The 19,335-nt window shown below is 39.9% G+C and overlaps 1 protein-coding gene across 1 annotated transcript in view; it reads left to right on the top strand.

Moving 5' to 3' along the window:
* Nucleotides 1-19,335, top strand: part of WNK3 (WNK lysine deficient protein kinase 3) — a 160,500-nt gene that overhangs the window by 71,246 nt on the left and 69,919 nt on the right. The window contains exons 7-9 of the mRNA XM_029240178.1: nucleotides 2,780-3,074; nucleotides 3,893-4,086; nucleotides 4,176-4,325. Coding sequence (XP_029096011.1) covers nucleotides 2,780-3,074; nucleotides 3,893-4,086; nucleotides 4,176-4,325 — 639 coding nt within the window. The remainder of the gene's footprint in view (nucleotides 1-2,779; nucleotides 3,075-3,892; nucleotides 4,087-4,175; nucleotides 4,326-19,335) is intronic.

Genomic DNA, 19,335 nt, shown 5'->3' with positions numbered 1-19,335 from the left:
CTTTTTTTTTTTTTTTGGTCTGTTCCTTTTTTAGAGTAAACGTCTTGTTCTTTGTTTTGTGGATGCGATATTATGGCACCTCTCTGTAATTTTAGTGAAGAGAGTGTTTTTGAAACTTTTTTTCTCCCTGCATAGTATCTTTTCTCCAAGTTGCTGGGGTTTTTTGTTGGTTTTGTGCTCCATCTTCTTGTTAGAGGCTTTTCTCATATTTCTGGTTATTCTTGGCTGGCTGCTCATGATCAATAGTAGGAGACTATTAGTTTTCTATTGCTGTATAGCAAGTTACCACAGATTTAGTGGGCTAAAACAACACCCTTTTATTATTTCAGTTCTGTGGGTCAGAAGTCCTGGTAGGCTTTACTGGATTCTCTGCTTAGAGTCTCACAGGCTGAAATCAAGGTTTGGTGGCCTGGACTCTTAGCTGGAGGCTCTGGGAGAGAATCTGCTTTTGGGCTCAACCAGGTTGTTGACAGAGTTTAGTTCCATGCAGTTGTAAGACTAAGGTCTTCATTTCCTTTCTGGCTGTTAGCTGGGGGTCACTCTCAGCTCCTAGAGACTGTTCTTCAGTCCTTTCACATGCCCCCACTCCATCTTCAAAGTCAGGAATGGCAAGTTTAATCCTTCACTAGCTGGTAAAAGGCTCACCCAGATCTTTCTATCTTAAGGTCAATTGTGTATAGCTCAATAATGGGAGTGCTATCTCATCATATTCACAGGTTTGAGGATTAGGATGGGACATCTTTGAGGGGCCATGATTTTGCCTATGACAGGGACTAACAAGCTGATTGGATGGTATGATTGCTTATGTCAGACGTGTTAACCTCTACTCTCAAGTTTCTAGGTGGGACAATAATTGGGGAATCTTTGACATAAATAGTTGTGGGTCTTTCTTCTTGGATTGGCCAGATTCTCCAGAGAAGCATCTTTCAATATCCTGCCTGGAGGGTAAGGATCTGGTTACTGATATTTTGGTAGCCAAGTGGGGAAGAGTGCTGGGGGTTTCTGTGTATGGCGTTCAGCATGCATATGGTCATTTAATCTTCTTGTTTTTGTTATGGTAGCCATACCCTCAACTGTGCCTGGTGTTCCCTAGTCCAGATATGATCCTCTTTTACCCTCTCCAGAGAACAAAATTACAGACTTCTCGGGTAGGGAAGAAGCAATCACCCAAAGGTGTGGACTGGAGAGTGGAGCACAGGGACCTAATATCTAACTACTTCTCAAAACCCTTTCACTTAGTCTTCCTTATTTTAGTCATCTCTTTTGACTTTACCCAGTTCTGTAAGTACCTGGTACTGCCAGTTCCTGTGTGTTACGAGTATTATTCAGTATAAATGGGAATGATTTTCAGCTTTCCCTGGTTCACTTTTTCAGGTCCACTAGGTCAGTTATTATCTGTTTGTTTTCCACATCCCCAAATGTCCAAAACATTGTCTGTTGTTGCTGTTGCCTTTATTCTTTCTATTCTTGTGAGTTTATGACTTAAAAATCCATTTACTCTGGGAGTGTTTTTTGAACTTTGGGAGGGAGTGAAATTAAATATATGGATTCCATCTAACATTTTAATCATTTTTCAACTACGATGAAATTTCCCCGAGTCTGCAGACCCCCATGATATGCTTTAAAAAACAGATTGTAGGACTGAGAATAATATGCCATGGCACCTCCTCAAGTCATTATCTCTGTTACTCAGCCCTGTTCCTTTCAGACAATAAGCCATTAACTTCTGTCACTCTTCTAACACCTAGTAAGATATAGCACTTTGCCATAAGCATACTTCCTCTGCCTAGAGTGTTGATCTCTGAACTTCATCTACCTCTCCCTCAATAGCCTGCAAGTTCCTTGTTTTGTTTTAATCCAGGTCAGACTTTACCTTCCTCTGTGATACTTTCTCTGCTTTCACCAGAGAGGCTTGTGCTCCTTTAGGGCTTTTGCAGCAGCTCATTTCTACCTTTTATTTCACTTTATGTTTTTTTAAAATTTTTATTTACTTTATTTATTTATTTTTGGCTGTGTTGGGTCTTCGTTGCCGTGCACGGGCTTTCTCTAGTTGCGGCCAGCGGGGGCTACTCTTCGTTGTGGTGCATGGGCTTCTCATTGCGGTGGCTTCTCTTGTTGCAGAGCACAGGCTCTAGGTGCTCAGGCTTGTGGCACGTGTTGTGGCACGTGGGCTCAGTAGTTGTGGCTCACGGGCTCTAGAGTGCAGGCTCAGTAGTTGTGGTGCACGGACTTAGTTGCTCCGCGGCATGTGGGATCTTCCCGGACCAGGGCTCAAACCCATGTCCCCTGCCTTGGCAGGCAGATTCTTAACCACTGCGCCACCAGGGAAGCCCCTTATGTTGTTTTTATCCTTCTCTCACCACCAGCTTGTGTGTGCATATAGGACAAAGGACCAGCTTAGGCACTTATATGTCTCCAGAGCCCAATACTGGGCACATTGTAGACACTTACTGTTGTTGAATGAGGAAACCTTTTTAATGTTTCACAAAACTTAATGGCAGTCATAAATTACCTGTAATAAGACTGCATGTACTGAAATACCAAGCTATTTGTTTGTTTTTGTTTAAAGCCAGAATTATTTCAACAATGCTTGGTAATAGTGTTGCTTTTCTTACTAAAGGCTCTGGCATTTATGCATGTCTGATTAAGAAAGAACATAGAAACAAATTAACTGTTATTTAATAGCATTTGGAATTTGGGGGCAGAAACTAACTCTGCTAGTAAAAAGTAAAAGTAAAACTCTTAAAGATGTGGTTTGCTTATTATGTTTTGTTTGTAGGTCAAGTCAGGATTCTTCCATGAAAGTGATTCCAAAGCTGTTGCTAAGTCCATTAGAGACCGGGTGGCCCTGATAAAGAAGACAAGGGAGAAGAAGTCAGCTGGCTGTTTGGAAGAACGCAGAGACTCCCAGTGCAAGTCTGTGGGGAATGTACTCCCTCAGCCCCAAAATACAGCTTTGCCCCCTCCTCCTGCTCAGCACAGCGGGGCTGAATGTGAAGAAACTGAAGTTGATCAACATGTGCGACAACAGCTTCTGCAAAGAAAACCACAATGGCATTGCTCCTCTGTTACAAGTAACACAGTTATAATTTATAAAAGGAAATGTGTAATTGTATTCCCTTATCTTTAAATAGTACTTTTGTATGTTTCAAAGCATTTTGTTATCTATCATTTCATTAATCCTTTTACAAAATCCCTGAAATAGGCAAGGCAGATAGTTTCCTTATTTTACAATTAAGAAACTGTTCTGTTAAGTGACTTGTCCAAGGTACTAGTTGAATAAGGATTATAACCTTTTTACCATTTTTAAGGGTCTCACGGTAAATCCTTTAGTAAAGAAGATATGCAACTAAAGATAGAATTTATTCTTCAAGAGGGAATTTTCTAGACTTTAAGAACTTTTGTATTTTAGACCCAAGTATAAAATTAACACAGTTTCTCTAATATTTCTGCTGTAATGCATTCTCTTCTCTAGAAGGACACAGTATTTTCGTAGTAATAACCAGTTGTTCCATAAAGGCAGTATTATTTTCTAGCCAGATTCTAGGAGAATGAGAATATGCTACCTAGATTTTACTGAAATCCTAATGGCAAACAAAGATTAGTTAGGATATGCATGAAATGGCCAGCAAATCGAGTTGACTTTTATGTGATTCTCTGTTTGTAGTTTTGCTTTACTAAGAATATTTTAGTTATACCACAGTATCAACATGGAGAGTTTACATGATGGTTTTTTATTAATTCTGCAGTGTACATATTTTATTTGAAGCTGTTTAAGGTTGTCAGAGTAAAAAAGAAAAAAATGAAAGAAACACTTACCATTTCCTGTGCTATTTGGACCTTGTGTTTCAAGTTTTTCCCTTCTACCTATCACTTGTTTTCTTTGCCATAGGTGACAGTTTGTCTGAGGCAGGAGCTGGATCAGTTATACATTCAGAAACTTCAAATCAGCCCAGTATAGCCTACTCCTCAGACCAGATGATGGGCTCTCAAATGGTTTCTAACAACCCACAGGCTGAAATAAATGTTCCAGGGAAAATTTATCCATCCCAGCAGCTAGTGGGACATTACCAGCAGATTTCAGGGGTGAGGTGAAGTGTTAAATATATTTTAAATATATAATCAGTATATTTACTGTAAATGGGAGAGTTTATCTTTAATTTTTTTTTTAACAGTTGCAGAAGCAGCCAAAGCTGACTCAGCCCCAAATTTTGCCTTTGCTTCAAGGTCAGTCCACTGTTCTGCCTGTACATGTCCTTGGACCTCCGCTTGTCTCACAACTCCAGTTTTTGCCATTAAGTGTCCCAAAGGTCTCACAGGTAAAGGTAAGATACATTTTAGAGGCTCCGTATTCAGTTAAACTTATTTAACACTGCCTAGGTTTTCTGACAGGCAAAGGCTCTCTTTCATAAATTCATCCTAGTTTATATAAAAGTCACTGAAAGCAAAAAGTTGTTTATACTTTCCTTCACTTAAGACATTCTTCTTGAGGATGTGTCTAACATTGTGTAACTAGAATCTTGAGACACTGCTTGTATAATTGGAAGAGAAACTGAGAACTCCATATACGGATAAAAAAGTTTATTTAGGGGACTTCCCTGGTGGTGCAGTGGTTAAGAATCCACCTGCCAGGGCTTCCCTGGTGGCACAGTGGTTAAGAATCCTCCTGCCAATGCAGGGAACACAGGTTCAAGCCCTGGTCCAGGAAGATCCCACATGCCGTGGAGCAACTAAGCCCATGCACCACAACTACTGAGCCTGTGCTCTAGAGCCCACGAGCCACAACTACTGAACCTGCGCACCACAGCTACTGAAGCCCATGCGCCTGGAGCCTGTGCTTCACAACAAGAGAAGCCACTGCACTGAGAAGCCCGTATACCGCAACGAAGAGTAGCCCCCGCTTGCCGCAGCTAGAGAAAAGCCTGCATGCAGCAACAAAGACCCAATGCAGCCAAAGATAAAGTAAATTTAAAAAAAAAGAAAAAAAATAATCCACCTGCCAATGCAGGAGACACGGGTTAGAGCCCTGGTCTGGGAAGATCCCACATGCTGCGGAGCACCTAAGCCCATGCGCCACAACTACTGAGCCTGTGCTCTAGAGCCCACGCACCCGTGCACCTAGAGCCCATGCTCTGCAACAAGAGAAGCCACTGCACTGAGAAGCCCGTGCGTCGCAACGAAGAGTAGCCCCCACTCACCGCAACTAGAGAAAAGCCCGCGCACAGCAACAAAGACCCGGCACAGCCAAACATAAATAAATTAATTAAAAAAAAATTATTTAGGACTCAGATCCCTTTTTATGGTTTGTTTTTTGTATTGGACTTTTCCAGCCTGGTTTGAATGTAGAGGGATGTCTTTGGTAGTTAAGTAGAAATAGTATTTCATAGACTCTTATAATTTTAAGCACTTTCATCTAAATTCTTGACTCTTTTGGTTCACGTTTATTTCTGTAGGAGAAATAAGTGTTTTTGTCATTTAGACTCTCAAAGTCAATGGTACTCATTTCTGACAACGAGTACACAGTCTTTGTGAGAGTTCATATATCAAGACTATATCCTGGTTTCCTAGGTGATGGACTCTGGATACATGGTTGGGCTTTTCTTTGTTATCCCATTTTCTTTCCTCAACCCTGCCATCCCCTGTGTGTCTCTTCTCTCTTTGGGAATGAGTTGGTCTGAGCTCCTAGGCATTCTCTGTATGTGATTTAGTTAGCAGCTGGTGATCTGTTGCTTTTAAGAGATTGGTATATAGTCATAGTTCATCAACAAACTTTTAATGACTATCATCTCTGGGGATATAAAATGAGATAAAATATGGTCCTTGCCCTGAAGAACTCACAGACTTGTAGGGGAAAACATACATGTACTTGACAAATGCCAGATGCATTTAAAGTCTGCTGGGGGTATATTTAATCTGATATGGTTGACAGTGCATGGTGTTTGGCTAGTATTTGTAGCTTATACGGTATATGTTCATACTTGAGCTTATGTTGTGGTTGGATTTATCTCTTTTTAAGACTATAATGCGAAGTGTGTTGGATGGATGCTTAAATTAACTTAGGTTCAACCATGTAAATATACAGGTATGTGTATTTTGAAATGTGTTTCCAAAATTTTTAAAAGAAGTTTAAAAACTTTATGAAAGTGTTATTTACCTATTTAAAATAAAGCCTATAAAGTTATAAAGAAGACAGTGAAAATCACCTACTATGTCTCCAGCTAGAAATAAATTATTGTTTACATTTGGTGGTAGAGACTCTAGATTTGTCTTTTTTTTCTATGTATACATATATAACTTTGTTTATACATACATATGTATATCACATACATACTATTTTATAGCCTGCCTTTTTCACCTAATATATAGAATCCACATAAGCAAGCACTTTAACCAGTGGGGGTCTTTTTATGAATGTGGTGGTTCAAGTTCTAGGAATTATTACAGCCAGCCTATATGTATTCAGCCAACTCACTCCTCTCCTCTTGAGAGAGCTTCTCTGTTCCCTTTAACTATGATATTGAAATCCTTTTGAACTTCCACTGTCTGGTGTGTGAAGGTGTCAGATTCAATTACTCTGAATTTCTGCCAGGGTTTGAATGAGTTATGTGGCAAGTGCAATAAATGAGAAGCCATGAGCAATATGTTGCCTGGGGACTGGTCTCAGTCCCTTAGTGTATTCAATTAGCATTTACTCATGGTATTAGGATTTTTATAGGACTAATGCTATACCCAGCACCTTTTTGATAACCTTCTGAAATTTTTTTTAAATTTTTTTTTGGCTGCTTTGGGTCTTCATTGCTGTGCACAGGCTTTCGCTAGTTGTGGTGAACGGGGGCTACTCTTTGTTATTGTGCGTGGGCTTCTCAATAAGGTGGCTTCTCTTGTTGTGGAGCATGGGCTCCAGGCATGTGGGCTTCAGTAGTTGTGGTGCGTGGGCTCTAGAGCACAGGCTCAGTAGTTGTGGCACACGGGCTTAGTTGCTCCACGGCATGTGGGATCTTCCCGGACCAGGGATTGAACCCGTGTCCCCTGCATTGGCAGGTGGATTCTTAACCACTGCACCACCAGGGAAGTCCCTGAAATTTTTACAACATAGCATTATTTTATCTATCATTCTGTCTGGGACCATTAAAATGAGCATGGTATATGCATTTATTTTATTTTTTAATAAAAAAAATTTTTTTTGGCCTCACTGTGCAGCTTGCAGGATCTTAGTTCCCCAACCTGGGATTGAACCTGGGCCCCTGGCAGCGAGAGCACCAAGCCCTAACCAGTGGACGCCAGGGAATTCCCATGGTATATGCATTTATAATTTGAATTTTCCTTGCACCAGCATTAGGAACTATAGCTGACCTTTGGAGCAGATGGACAAATTTCAGCTCAACCTATGACTTTAGACTTGTCAGTTACTGGAGTTCCACAGCCAGTCTTTTCTGTAGTTTCTCCTCAGATATTGCTTGCTTCACAAATGACTTCCCAGGATCCAACAGTTGGTCTTCAACTTGAGCCTGACCCTAGAAATGGGAATCAGGCATTAACCAAATTACCAAATGCCAATCAAATTCCTAGTTTCTTGTCAGTTAATCACCCTCAAGCTTTGTTGAATCATTCTTTTGCCCAACGTGTGAGCAGTGCACAGAATGCTGCTGGTACAGCTCAGCTCCCTTCTAATTCCATTGGGGGGCATTCGGGAGCCCATCACCCTTCTCACAAAAGATACATTCAGTATCCCAGCCATACTCAGTGATACATCAGGAGTCTATAATTCCCGGTTCTTCAGTGCCACAAAGCCAGACTGTGCGTTTGAAGAAACCTTGTTTCCAAGCCTCTATTCAGCAGTAGCCATTAATGTTACAACCTAAGATTATGGCATCACCACAGAAAAATGTTCAGCAGGATTGTACTATGAAAATCTGAAACTCATGTAAGTCAGCAGCAGTCAAAGGGTAGTACTGAAAGTGTGATTCAGTCTCTGGAACAGCCATTTTATTCTGTTCAACACACTTATTCAGGACCACCTGCAGAACTGCCATCTTTCCCATTGAAGGCTCCTGAGTAGCTGCCCTTTGTGATACTTCCCCAGGAATAAGCTTCTTACCCATCACAGCCACTTACCCAATGAAGGCTCCAACACAGACTGTTTATTCACTGCCAGCCCCAGAGCATCCTCTTTACACTGTACAACCACTGATATCACAGCCAACCTATTCTATACATGCTTCTTCTTATCCAGTCCCACCTGTGGCACAGCCCTCTTATTTGGTCCCGGCCTAGGGGCAGCCTGTTTATACAGTGCAATCTCTGGTTCGGTCACCTTTTCCAGACCAGCCAGGATGTATAATCCAAGCAGCTTACCCTGTGCAACCTGTGGAACAGCCTGCTTACCAGGCACTTGAGTATGTCCCTTATTCAGGACACACTGTTTATATCCAGACAACTGAACAGGCAGCCTTCATAACCCAGCAAGTATACACAGTAAACCCTTCTGATAGCAAGCAAGTACATATTACAAACTCAGCAGATCAGGGCTTATACTTATTACCACTTTATGTAGCACAGACTTCTGAGCAACAAGCCTATTTAACACAACCCCAAGGTTCTTCAGCCTTGGAACAAAAGACATAAGACATTTAACATTATTTATCATTAACCTTAGATACACAAACACATTCTATTGAGCCTTTATTTAAAGTGCAGAATTCAGCATTTCTATCCTAAGCAGATGTCAGTTTTGGGTACCAGCAGCTAAAAGCCCAGTCAGCGTTACATCTCAGATGGCTGTGGAAGGACAGCTTCAACACCCTGCACAAATGTCCTTCATTCAGCAGGCCTCCTCAGAGGCCCAGATCCAGCCCCCACACTTCTCTGCACAGCTTTCCCAATCACATGTAACACCAAGCCAGGTTTCTCACTCAGCTTTCATTCATCATCAGCAGATGACTCATTCATCTCATAGGCAAGCTCAGAAAACCCATCAGTTGTCTACTCAAGAAGGTCCCATAAATCAACAGCAGTCTTTATATAGCCAACATGCTGCTTTCCAGCAGCAGGTACCTCATTCACAGGCAACTAACCACATTCAGCCATTACAGGTATTCCAAAGGCCATTACAAACATGGTCCAGATTACACCTCCTTTGCAAGAACAGTTGCAACTAGCGGCAATGGAACAATACGTAATACAGCCTTTAGAGCAGCCTCAAGTGCTTCAGGCATTAGACAGCAGTCAAACCTTTCCCCTGCAATGAAACCTAGCACAGCACCAGCCAGCATGCATTCAGCAGCAGTCTTCTGTCCAGCCACAGTGGCAGTCATCTTCTAGCTTAGCGCTTGTTTGTGGGTCATCAGAAACACAATGACAACACCAGACCCTCATCCAAGCTCTGGGATAGCCCTTACAAATCAGCCATCTTCTGTTCATCTGTCGCCACTTAGTATTCCAGTACAGGCTTCTACTGCCTCTCAGAGCATTTCTGTGTTACAGACACAGCAGTATTTGCAAGGCCAAGAAATTCCAAAGGCAAATCCTCCTGGGGGGAAAATATAGATGACTGTGAATTTTCTGTAATGTTCAAGGGTCAAGGAGATAGTGAGCTATAGTAGAAATGGCACCAGACTGGAAGTCACAGTCCTTGTTCCTGCCTTTTTTCCTTACTCACTGGGTAGCTTTGATTCGAGTCTTTTTGGAGTTTCCTCATCTGTAAAGTGAAGGGGTAGACTAGATGATGCTAACAAAAAATATTTGAGCACCTACTTGGGATATATCAGTGAATAAAAGACAAAAATCCCTTCTGTCATTGAGTTTTGTTGCCTAATGTGGGTAGACTGTCACTAACCATAATAGTATAAAAAGTAAATTATATAATACAGTACAGGGAGATTGGGGGAAACGTGGAGCAGGGTAAGGAGGAAAGTGGGTTGCAATTCTAAATAAGGTGGAGATCAGGGTAGGCCTCATTGAGAAGGTTGACAATTGAGCACACACTTGAAGGAGATGAGAGAGTCCATAGCGCACATTTCAGGTAGAGGGAATAACCAGTGCAAGGGCTTTGAGGGAGGAGTGGGTCTGGGATGTTCAAAGAACAGCAAGAAGGCCTGTTAGTCCTAGTATGTTACAAGCCTATGGCTATCTTATTGTTCTACATTTATAATAAAGCATTTGCCTTTATGAGATGATAATAGTGAACACTATTGAGTGATTCTTAGGTGCTAAATACTATTCTAATGGCTTTATGTGCACTATCCTCACAACAACCCTATGAATAGTAGCTGTCATTAGGGGTAACTGAGGTTCAGAGAGGTTAAATAACTTTCCCAGTGTCATACGGGAGGGCCAGGATTTGAACCCAGACTACCTGGCTGCAGAGGTTGTGCCCTTAATCATTATACACCATTCGTCCTCTTTGTAAGATAGCTATCCTCCCTGCCAAAATTTGAGAAAAAGAGCATGTTGACTTCAGTGAGATATAATTAACTCAGGGGATTGATTGAATTAATTAAAGGAAGGAACTGAGAATCCAGTTTATTTTTTTCTCTTCTGTTCTGCTTCAGGTATCTCTAAAGACTCTGAATTTATTGAGTTTGGCTAATAAAATGTGTGAGGTCCTTAGATAATAGGTGTGCTATGCAGGAAGAGTATTTTAGTGGTGATATTACTATTCCAAACAGCTATGATCTCAAGTATTGTGTTTTATAAAATTCCCTCTTCATCAAGGGCATAAATTATAATGAATCCTGATGTGTGCACTCTGACTTCTAACAGGAATGATCAAGGATTAATAAAGATCTTTAGAGTTGAAGTTTCTTCAGACAAAGCATGCTATTGGGGATTTATTTCTTTAGAATAAATTTCTTAACAAGGTATTTCAGAATGGAATGTTCATTTCTGTGGGCAAGTGTTGTATACTTTCCTTTCCTAATTAAAAAAATTTCCCCCAACATTTTTTATGGCTGAGTAATATTCCATTGTATATCTATACCACATTTTCTTTTATTATTATTATTAATTTATTTTTTAACATCTTTATTGGAGTATAATTGCTTTACAATGGTGTGTTAGTTTCTGCTTTATAACAAAGTGAATCAGCTATACATATACATATATCCACATATCTCCTCCCTCTTGCGTCTCCCTCCCACCCTCCCTATCCCACTCCTCTAGGTGGTCACAAAGCACCGAGCTGATCTCCCTGTGCTACGCAGCTGCTTCCCACTAGCTATCTATTTTACATTTGGTAGTGTATATATGTCCATGCCACTCTCTCACTTCATCCCAGCTTACCCTTCCCACTACCCGTGTCCTCAAGTCCATTCTCTACATTGGCGTCTTTATTCCTGTTGTGCCCCTAGGTTCTTCAGAACCATTTTTTTTCTTTTAGATTCCATATATATGTGTTAGCATACGGTATTTGTTTTTCTCTTTCTGACTTACTTCACTCTGTATGACAGACTCTAGGTCTATCCATCTCATTACAAATAACTCAATTTCGTTTCTTTTTATGGCTGAGTAATATTCCATTGTATATATGTGCCACATCTTCTTTATCCATTCATCTGTTGATGGACACTTAGGTTGCTTCCATGTCCTGGCTATTGTAAATAGAGCTGCAGTGAACATTGTAGTACATGACTCTTTCTGAATTATGGTTTTCTCAGGGCATATGCCCAGTAGTTTCCCCCAACATTTTATTAAGAAAAATTTCAAAGTTACAGAAAAGTTGATAAAAAATAAGTGAACACCCATATACCTACCAACTAGATTCTGCAGTTAACTTCTGCTGTATTTGCTCTATCACATATCTATCCACCCCTTTATCCATTTATTAGTCCATCTTATTTTTCTGGTCATTTCAAAATTAAAGTTGCTGATATTAGTACACTTCATCCATTAACACTTAAGCATGCATATCGTTGACTAGAACTCAGTATTTGTTTATATTTTTTTTAGTTTAAATTTATGTTCTGTAAAATGCACAGATCATAATTCAGTGAGTTTTGACAAATGCTTACACCTGTGTAACCCAAACCGTTATCAAAATATAAAACAGATGTTGGCAAAGGTCTAGATAGTAACTATTTTAGGCTTTGTGGGCTATGTAGTCTCTGTTGCATTTACTCAACTCTGCTATTGCATGCATGAAAACAGCCATAGACAATATGTAAAATATTTGGCATGGCTGTGTTCCAATACAACTTCATTCACAAAAATGGTTGGTGCACCAGATTTGGCCCGTAGGCTCTAGCTTGCCCACATAATAAAGAATATTGCCATTACTACAGAAAGTTCCTTCATGCCCCTTCCCAGTCAGTGCCCCCCCCACCCCACCAGAGTTGACCACTGTTGATTTTTTTTCACCATAGATTAATTTATCCTGTTCTATGTTTTTTTAATTTTTATTTATTTGTTTCTTTTTGGCTGCATGCTATACAGCTTGTGGGATCTTAGTTCCCCAACCAGGGATTGAACCCAGGCCCTTGGCAGTGAAAGCTTGGAGTCCTAACCACTGGACAACCAGGGATAAACATAGAGAAAGAGAGAGAGAGAGCAACCACTAAGTAAACTTACAGCCCAATATACTCAAAACAGTATACATAAAACAAGAAGGAATCTTAAAAAATTTGCAAGTAACCCACAGGAAGGCAAGAAAAGAGAAACAGAGGAAAGACAACCATAGGGAAAAAGCAAACACTAAAATGGCAGACTTGGGACTTCCCTGGTGGTCCAGTGGTTATGAATCCGCCTTCCAATGCAGGGGACACAGGTTCGATCCCTGGTCAGGGAACTAAGATCCCACATGTGGCAGGGCAACTAGAGGGCCCACGCACCCGGGAGCTGGCACACCACAACTAGAGAAGCCCGCACACCACAGCAAAAGATCCTGTGTGCCGCAACTAAGACCCAACACAACCAAAAATAAAATAAATAAATATTTTTTAAAAATAAAATGGCAGACTTAAGTCCTAAGACTTAAGTGCTATGCTGCTGCTTCCCACCAGCCAACTATTTTACGTTCGGTAGTATATATACGTTGTCCTGATCATATTTAAATCTTCTATTTTAGTAGGCACTTGCCCTGTTAAGTTTAGCTTGTAGATTCTACCCTACTTTTGCGGGCTGTATGTAGTTCCAATGATAATTTAGTTTTCTGAACTCTTGTAATGCTATTCTGGTCTGCTTGGTCTTCTGGCTCTGTTCGAGCTCTTGCTGGGTTTCCATCGGTGCTACCTGCAGGAGTGGAAGGTGCTTCTTTGGGCTACCAAGTGTTAGATTTGGGGAGTGGAGGATACTGGACCCATAGGACAGAGAGCATTTTCCCTGGCCTCTTTCCTGGCCATCTGATGCTGGTACCCTTAATACTCGATCTCTGCCAGTGCCACTGGGGTACGGAAGTACTTACCTGGCCACTGTTTACTGTTGAGTAGAAGGTCAGGAGTTGTGGGGTCTGCATGGCTCTCTGCCATTGGGTAGAGGGCTGAGACATAATGCCCTCAGTTGCCTTCTGCCATTGGGTGAAGGGTCAGGAGACTCATGGCCTGGATCTTTTTCTGTTGCATGGTGAAGCACCAGGAGCTTCTTGGGTCTTGAAGCCTCTATACTACCAGTCACCTTCCTCTGTCTCTTCAGTCTTGTAAGAATGTGGGTTTTCTTCTGAGTTTTAGCTGCTATGGGGCTTGCCCCCAGATGAAAAGCCATAAAAATAGCAAACTCATCTACTATCCTTCCTTTCTTCCAAGTGTTGCCTTCCTACCAGTTTCTACCTGCTTTTGATTGCTGTCTTATGCTTTCAGACAGTTGTTTTTTTACATTTGTCCAGCACTTTTTGTTGATATCTCTGTGTGTGGGGTTTGGTCTTATGGGACCATTACCAGAAGTATAACCTCTCTTTCCTAATATTTTATCACTGCAAAATATCACCTCTCACTTAATTGAGGTAACCACTATATGCCCATCCGTAAACCTCTAAGAGTTGATGACAAAGGGATGGAATGAATTTCTGATTTGGGGGGTTTTTTATTGCCAAGGCACAGGGGAGAGGGATCTTCATCCTGGTCAAATAGCAAGCTGTACTTATATTTTGTGTCTTTCTCCCAATAAAACTGAAATTCTTTGCGGCAGAGATCTGTACCCAGTTTGTCTCTGTATTCCTAGCACCTAGCACAGTGTTTGTTACAACAGGTGCTTGTTATATGTTTGTTGAATAATCAATAAGAATGACTGTAGATATCTCTATCAGCCTGCTCTCAATGGGAGAGGATTCTTTGTTGATCTTTATCATTCTTGTTGCCTAATCAGGACTTACAAATTTATAATGAACTTGTGTTTGTGGACAACCTAAGATCTGTCTTCTATTTTCTATATTAATTTTAAAAATTGTGATATTTGAACAAATAAGACTTTGATACATTTCACAATATGCATAGCTGGTTAAATCTACTTTGTCTTCTTTTTTACATTGAAGTATAGTTGATTTACAATATTAGTTTCAGGTGTACAACATAGTGATTCAATTTTTTATAGATTATATTCCATTTACCAAAGATTTGTTCTTATTTCTCCATTTTATTTCCCCATGTATCAATGAACAAGGGTATATAAGAGACGGGAAGTGAATCATGAGTTCAGATGTGCCAATTGTGGTTTTGATTGTTTTATCAAATAATATGGAAAACCACTTATCCAATTTTTATCTACTGCTGAGGTTAGCCTTTCTTACCTCTTGTAGTGTGATGTGTTAGTACTAGTACATTAGTACTTTGGTGGTTGAGATTGGTTCCTTTTCAGTTGACATTGTGGTCTAATCAAACATCTGTTTAGATGGTTTCAATTTTCAGCTCCTGGAGATAAATATGAAACCTCAGCATTTTGTATGCAGTTGCATCCCTACTCATCACAGTGTTTGAATATCACTTTGATTCTCAACCACAATATTTGCATCATATTTTCTTAAAAATTTTTTTCTACTTACTTTAATTACATAAGTAGTATGCCAATATAAATTCCTGGTAAAAAATTTAAAACAATGCCGAGAAATCTCATTTAACCCCGCCCCTCTCTTTGTCCTTGTCCTTTCTGTTATTAGTTTGGTGTGTTTCATTCTAGATCTTTTTTGGTGTACTTACATGCATAGATATGTACCCTTAGCCCAAATATAGCATTATTTTCTGGTTTGTTTTATTACTTTAAGCGCATAAAAGAGATCCTACCCTATGTGTCACTTTGTAAATTTTTTACTCAGTTATGTGTTCTGGAAATATATCTATGTTATTACATATAGATATACTTGATTTTATTTAATTGCCCCATAGTATTCCATAGTAAGACTACACTGCAGTTTATTTAGCTATTCCTCCTACCACTGGACAATTTGGCTGTTTCCAGTTTTTCACTGTTTTAACTAGTGTTAAAATGAACAAAGTAGGGCTTCCCTGGTGGCTCAGTGGTTGAGAGTCCGCCTGCCGATGCAGGGGACACGGGTTCGTGCCCCAGTCCGGGGAGATCCCACATGCCACGGAGTGGCTGGGTCCGTGAGCCGTGGCCGCTGAGCCTGCGCGTCCGGAGCCTGTGCTCCGCAACGGGAGAGGCCACAGCAGTGAGAGGCCCACGTACCGCAAAAAAAAAAAAAAAAAAAAAAAAAAACAAAGTAGATCATGCTACAGGAGACACGGGCAAAATTACTGGACCATAAGTTCTATACATTTTTTTACTTTAATATATATTGCCACATTACTTTCCCAAGGGACTGGACCAATTTAAATTCTCATCAGCCAGTGGTACAGTCTTACTGTCAATATTTGATAATACCAGATATTTTTTGCTAGGCTGGTAAGTGAAAAATAATGTATTATTTGAATTTCTATTCCCTTGATTACTAGAAATGTTGAGCATGTCTTCATACATTTATTTATTTTTACATTTTTATTTTGAAATGATTTTAGAGTCACATAGAGGTTGCCAAAATTGTACAGAGAGTTCCTGCGTACCCTTCTCTCAGCTTTCCCCAGTATTAACATCTTATATTACCATAGTACAATCATCAAAACCAGGAAATTGACAATGGTATGATACTGTTAACTACCTTGTTTGGATTTCACATGCCCTCACTTATTTTGTGTGTATCTGTAGTTCTATGAATTTATTTCATGTATATATTTGTATATAACAATCACCACCATCAGGATGCAGAACAGATCCATCACCTAAAAAACTGCTTTGAGCTGTGCACTTATAGTCACACCCTCCCCCTACCTCTAACCCCTGGCAATCACTGATCTGTTCTCCATCACCATCATTTCAAGAATGTTACATAAATAGAATCATATGATATGTAACCTTTTAAGATTAACTTGAGATCCATTTATGTTGTTGCATGTATCAGTAGTTGCTTATTTTTTTTATTGTATAGTATTCAGCTGTATGGTTATACGATAGTTGTTTATGTCTTCATTTGTTTATTGAATACTCATTTTTCTTCTTTGAAAATACCATTTATATTCTTTGCCCATTTGCCTGTTGAGGTCTTTCTCTTTCTTTCTTTGTTTTCTTTATACATTCTGATACTAATCCTTTGTTAAGTGTATTGCAATTACTTTCTACCAGTGTGTCCTAATTAGCTTATCGTGTCCTTTGTGACACAGAAAGTTTTTTGGTTTTTTTTTTCTTTAACATCTTTATTGGGGTATAATTGCTTTACAATGGTGTGTAAGTTTCTGCTTTATAACAAAGTGAATCGGTTATATATATACATATGTTCCCATATGTCATCCCTCTTGCGTCTCCCTCCCTCCCACTCTCCCTATCCCACCCCTCCAGGCTGTCACAAAGCACCGAGCTAATATCCCTGTGCCATGCGGCTGCTTCCCCCTAGCTATCTACCTTACTACGTTTGTTAGTGTGTATATGTCCATGACTCTCTCTCGCCCTGTCAAAGCTCACCCTTCCCCCTCCCCATATCCTCAAGTCCGTTCTCCAGTAGGTCTGCGTCTTTATTCCTGTTTTACCCCTAGGTTCTTCATGACATTTTTTTTCTTAAATTCCATATATATGTGTTAGCATACGGTATTTGTCTTTTTCTTTCTGACTTACTTCACTCTGTATGACAGACTCTAGGTCTATCCATCACATTACAAATAACTCAATTTCGTTTATTTTTAAGGCTGAGTAATATTCCATTGTATATATGTGCCACATCTTCTTTATCCATTCATCCGATGATGGGCACTTAGGTTGTTTCCATCTCCGGGCTATTGTAAATAGAGCTACAATGAACATTTTGGTACATGACTCTTTTTGAATTTTGGTTTTCTCAGGGTATATGCCCAGTAGTGGGATTGCTGGGTCATATGGTAATTCTATTTGTAGTTTGTTTTTTTTTTTCTTTTTAAACATCTTTATTGGGGTATAATTGCTTTACAATGGTGTGTTAGTTTCTGCTTTATAACAAAGTGAATCAGTTATACATATAGATATGTTCCCATATGTCTTCCCTCTTGCGTCTCCCTCCCTCCCACTCTCCCTATCCCACCCCTCCAGGCTGTCACAAAGCACCGAGCTAATATCCCTGTGCCTTGCAGCTGCTTCCCCCTAGCTATCTACCTTACTACGTTTGTTAGTGTGTATATGTCCATGACTCTCTCTCGCCCTGTCAAAGCTCACCCTTCCCCCTCCCCATATCCTCAAGTCCGTTCTCCAGTAGGTCTGCGTCTTTATTCCTGTCTTACCCCTAGGTTCTTCATGACATTTTTTTTCCCTTAAATTCCATATATATGTGTTAGCATACGGCATTTGTCTTTTTCTTTCTGACTTACTTCACTCTGTATGACAGACTCTAGGTCTATCCATCTCATTACAAATAGCTCAATTTCATTTCTTTTTATGGCTGAGTAATATTCCATTGTATATATGTGCCACATCTTCTTTATCCATTCATCCGATGATGGGCGCTTAGGCTGTTTCCATCTCCGGGCTATTGTAAATAGAGCTGCAATGAACATTTTGGTACATGACTCTTTTTGAATTATTGTTTTCTCAGAGTATATGCCCAGTAGTGGGATTGCTGGGTCATATGGTAATTCTATTTGTAGTTTTTTAAGGAACCTCCATACTGTTCTCCATAGTGGCTGAACCAATTCACATTCCCACCAGCAGTGCAGGAGTGTTTCATTTTCTCCACACCCTCTCCAGCATTTATTGTTTCTAGATTTTTTGATGATGGCCATTCTGACTGGTGTGAGATGATATCTCATTGTAGTTTTGATTTGCATTTCTCTAATGAGTAATGATGTTGAGCATTCTTTCATGTGTTTGTTGGCATTCTGTATATCTTCTTTGGAGAAATGTCTATTTAGGTCTTCTGCCCATTTTTGGATTGGGTTGTTTGCTTTTTTGTTATTGAGCTGCATGAGCTGCTTGTAAATTTTGGAGATTAATCCTTTGTCAGTTGCTTCCTTTGCAAATATTTTCTCCCATTCTGAGGGTTGTCTTTTGGTCTTGTTTATGGTTTCCTTTGCTGTGCAAAAGCTTTGAAGTTTCATTAGGTCCCATTTGTTTATTTTTGTTTTTATTTCCATTTCTCTAGGAGGTGGGTTAAAAAGGATTTGGCAGTGGTTTATGTCATACAGTGTTCTGCCTATGTTTTCCTCTAAGAGTTTGATAGTTTCTGGCCTTACATTTAGGTCTTCAATCCATTTTGAGCTTATTTTTGTGTATGGTGTTAGGGAGTGATCTAATCTCATACTTTTACATGTACCTGTCCAGTTTTCCCAGCACCACTTATTGAAGAGACTGTCCTTTCTCCACTGTATATTCCTGCCACCTTTATCAAAGATAAGGTGACCGTATGTGCGTGGGTTTATCTCTGGGCTTTCTATCCTGTTCCATTGATCTATCTTTCTGTTTTTGTGCCAGTACCATACTGTCTTGATTACTGTAGCTTTGTAGTATAGTCTGAAGTCAAGGGGCCTGATTCCTCCAGCTCCGTTTTTCGTTCTTAAGATTGCTTTGGCTATTCGGGGTCTTTTGTGTTTCTATACAAATTGTGAAATTTTTTTTTCTAGTTCTGTGAAAAATGCCAGTGGTAGTTTGATAGGGATTACATTGAATCTATAGATTGCTTTGGGGAGTAGAGTCATTTTCACAATGTTGATTCTTCCAATCCAAGAACATGGTATATCTCTCCATCTATTTGTATCATCTTTAATTTCTTTCATCAGTGTCTTATAATTTTCTGCATACAGGTCTTTTGTCTCCTTAGGTAGGTTTATTCCCTGGTATTTTATTATTTTGTTGCAATGGTAAATGGGAGTGTTTTCTTAATTTCACTTTCAGATTTTTCATCAT

This window comes from Monodon monoceros, unplaced genomic scaffold (genome assembly GCF_005190385.1).
Source record: "Monodon monoceros isolate NGI ecotype Baffin Bay Population unplaced genomic scaffold, NGI_Narwhal_1 Super_Scaffold_22, whole genome shotgun sequence".
NCBI classification, from domain to species: domain Eukaryota; kingdom Metazoa; phylum Chordata; class Mammalia; order Artiodactyla; family Monodontidae; genus Monodon; species Monodon monoceros.
This window is presented reverse-complemented; position numbering and strand designations above follow the sequence as displayed.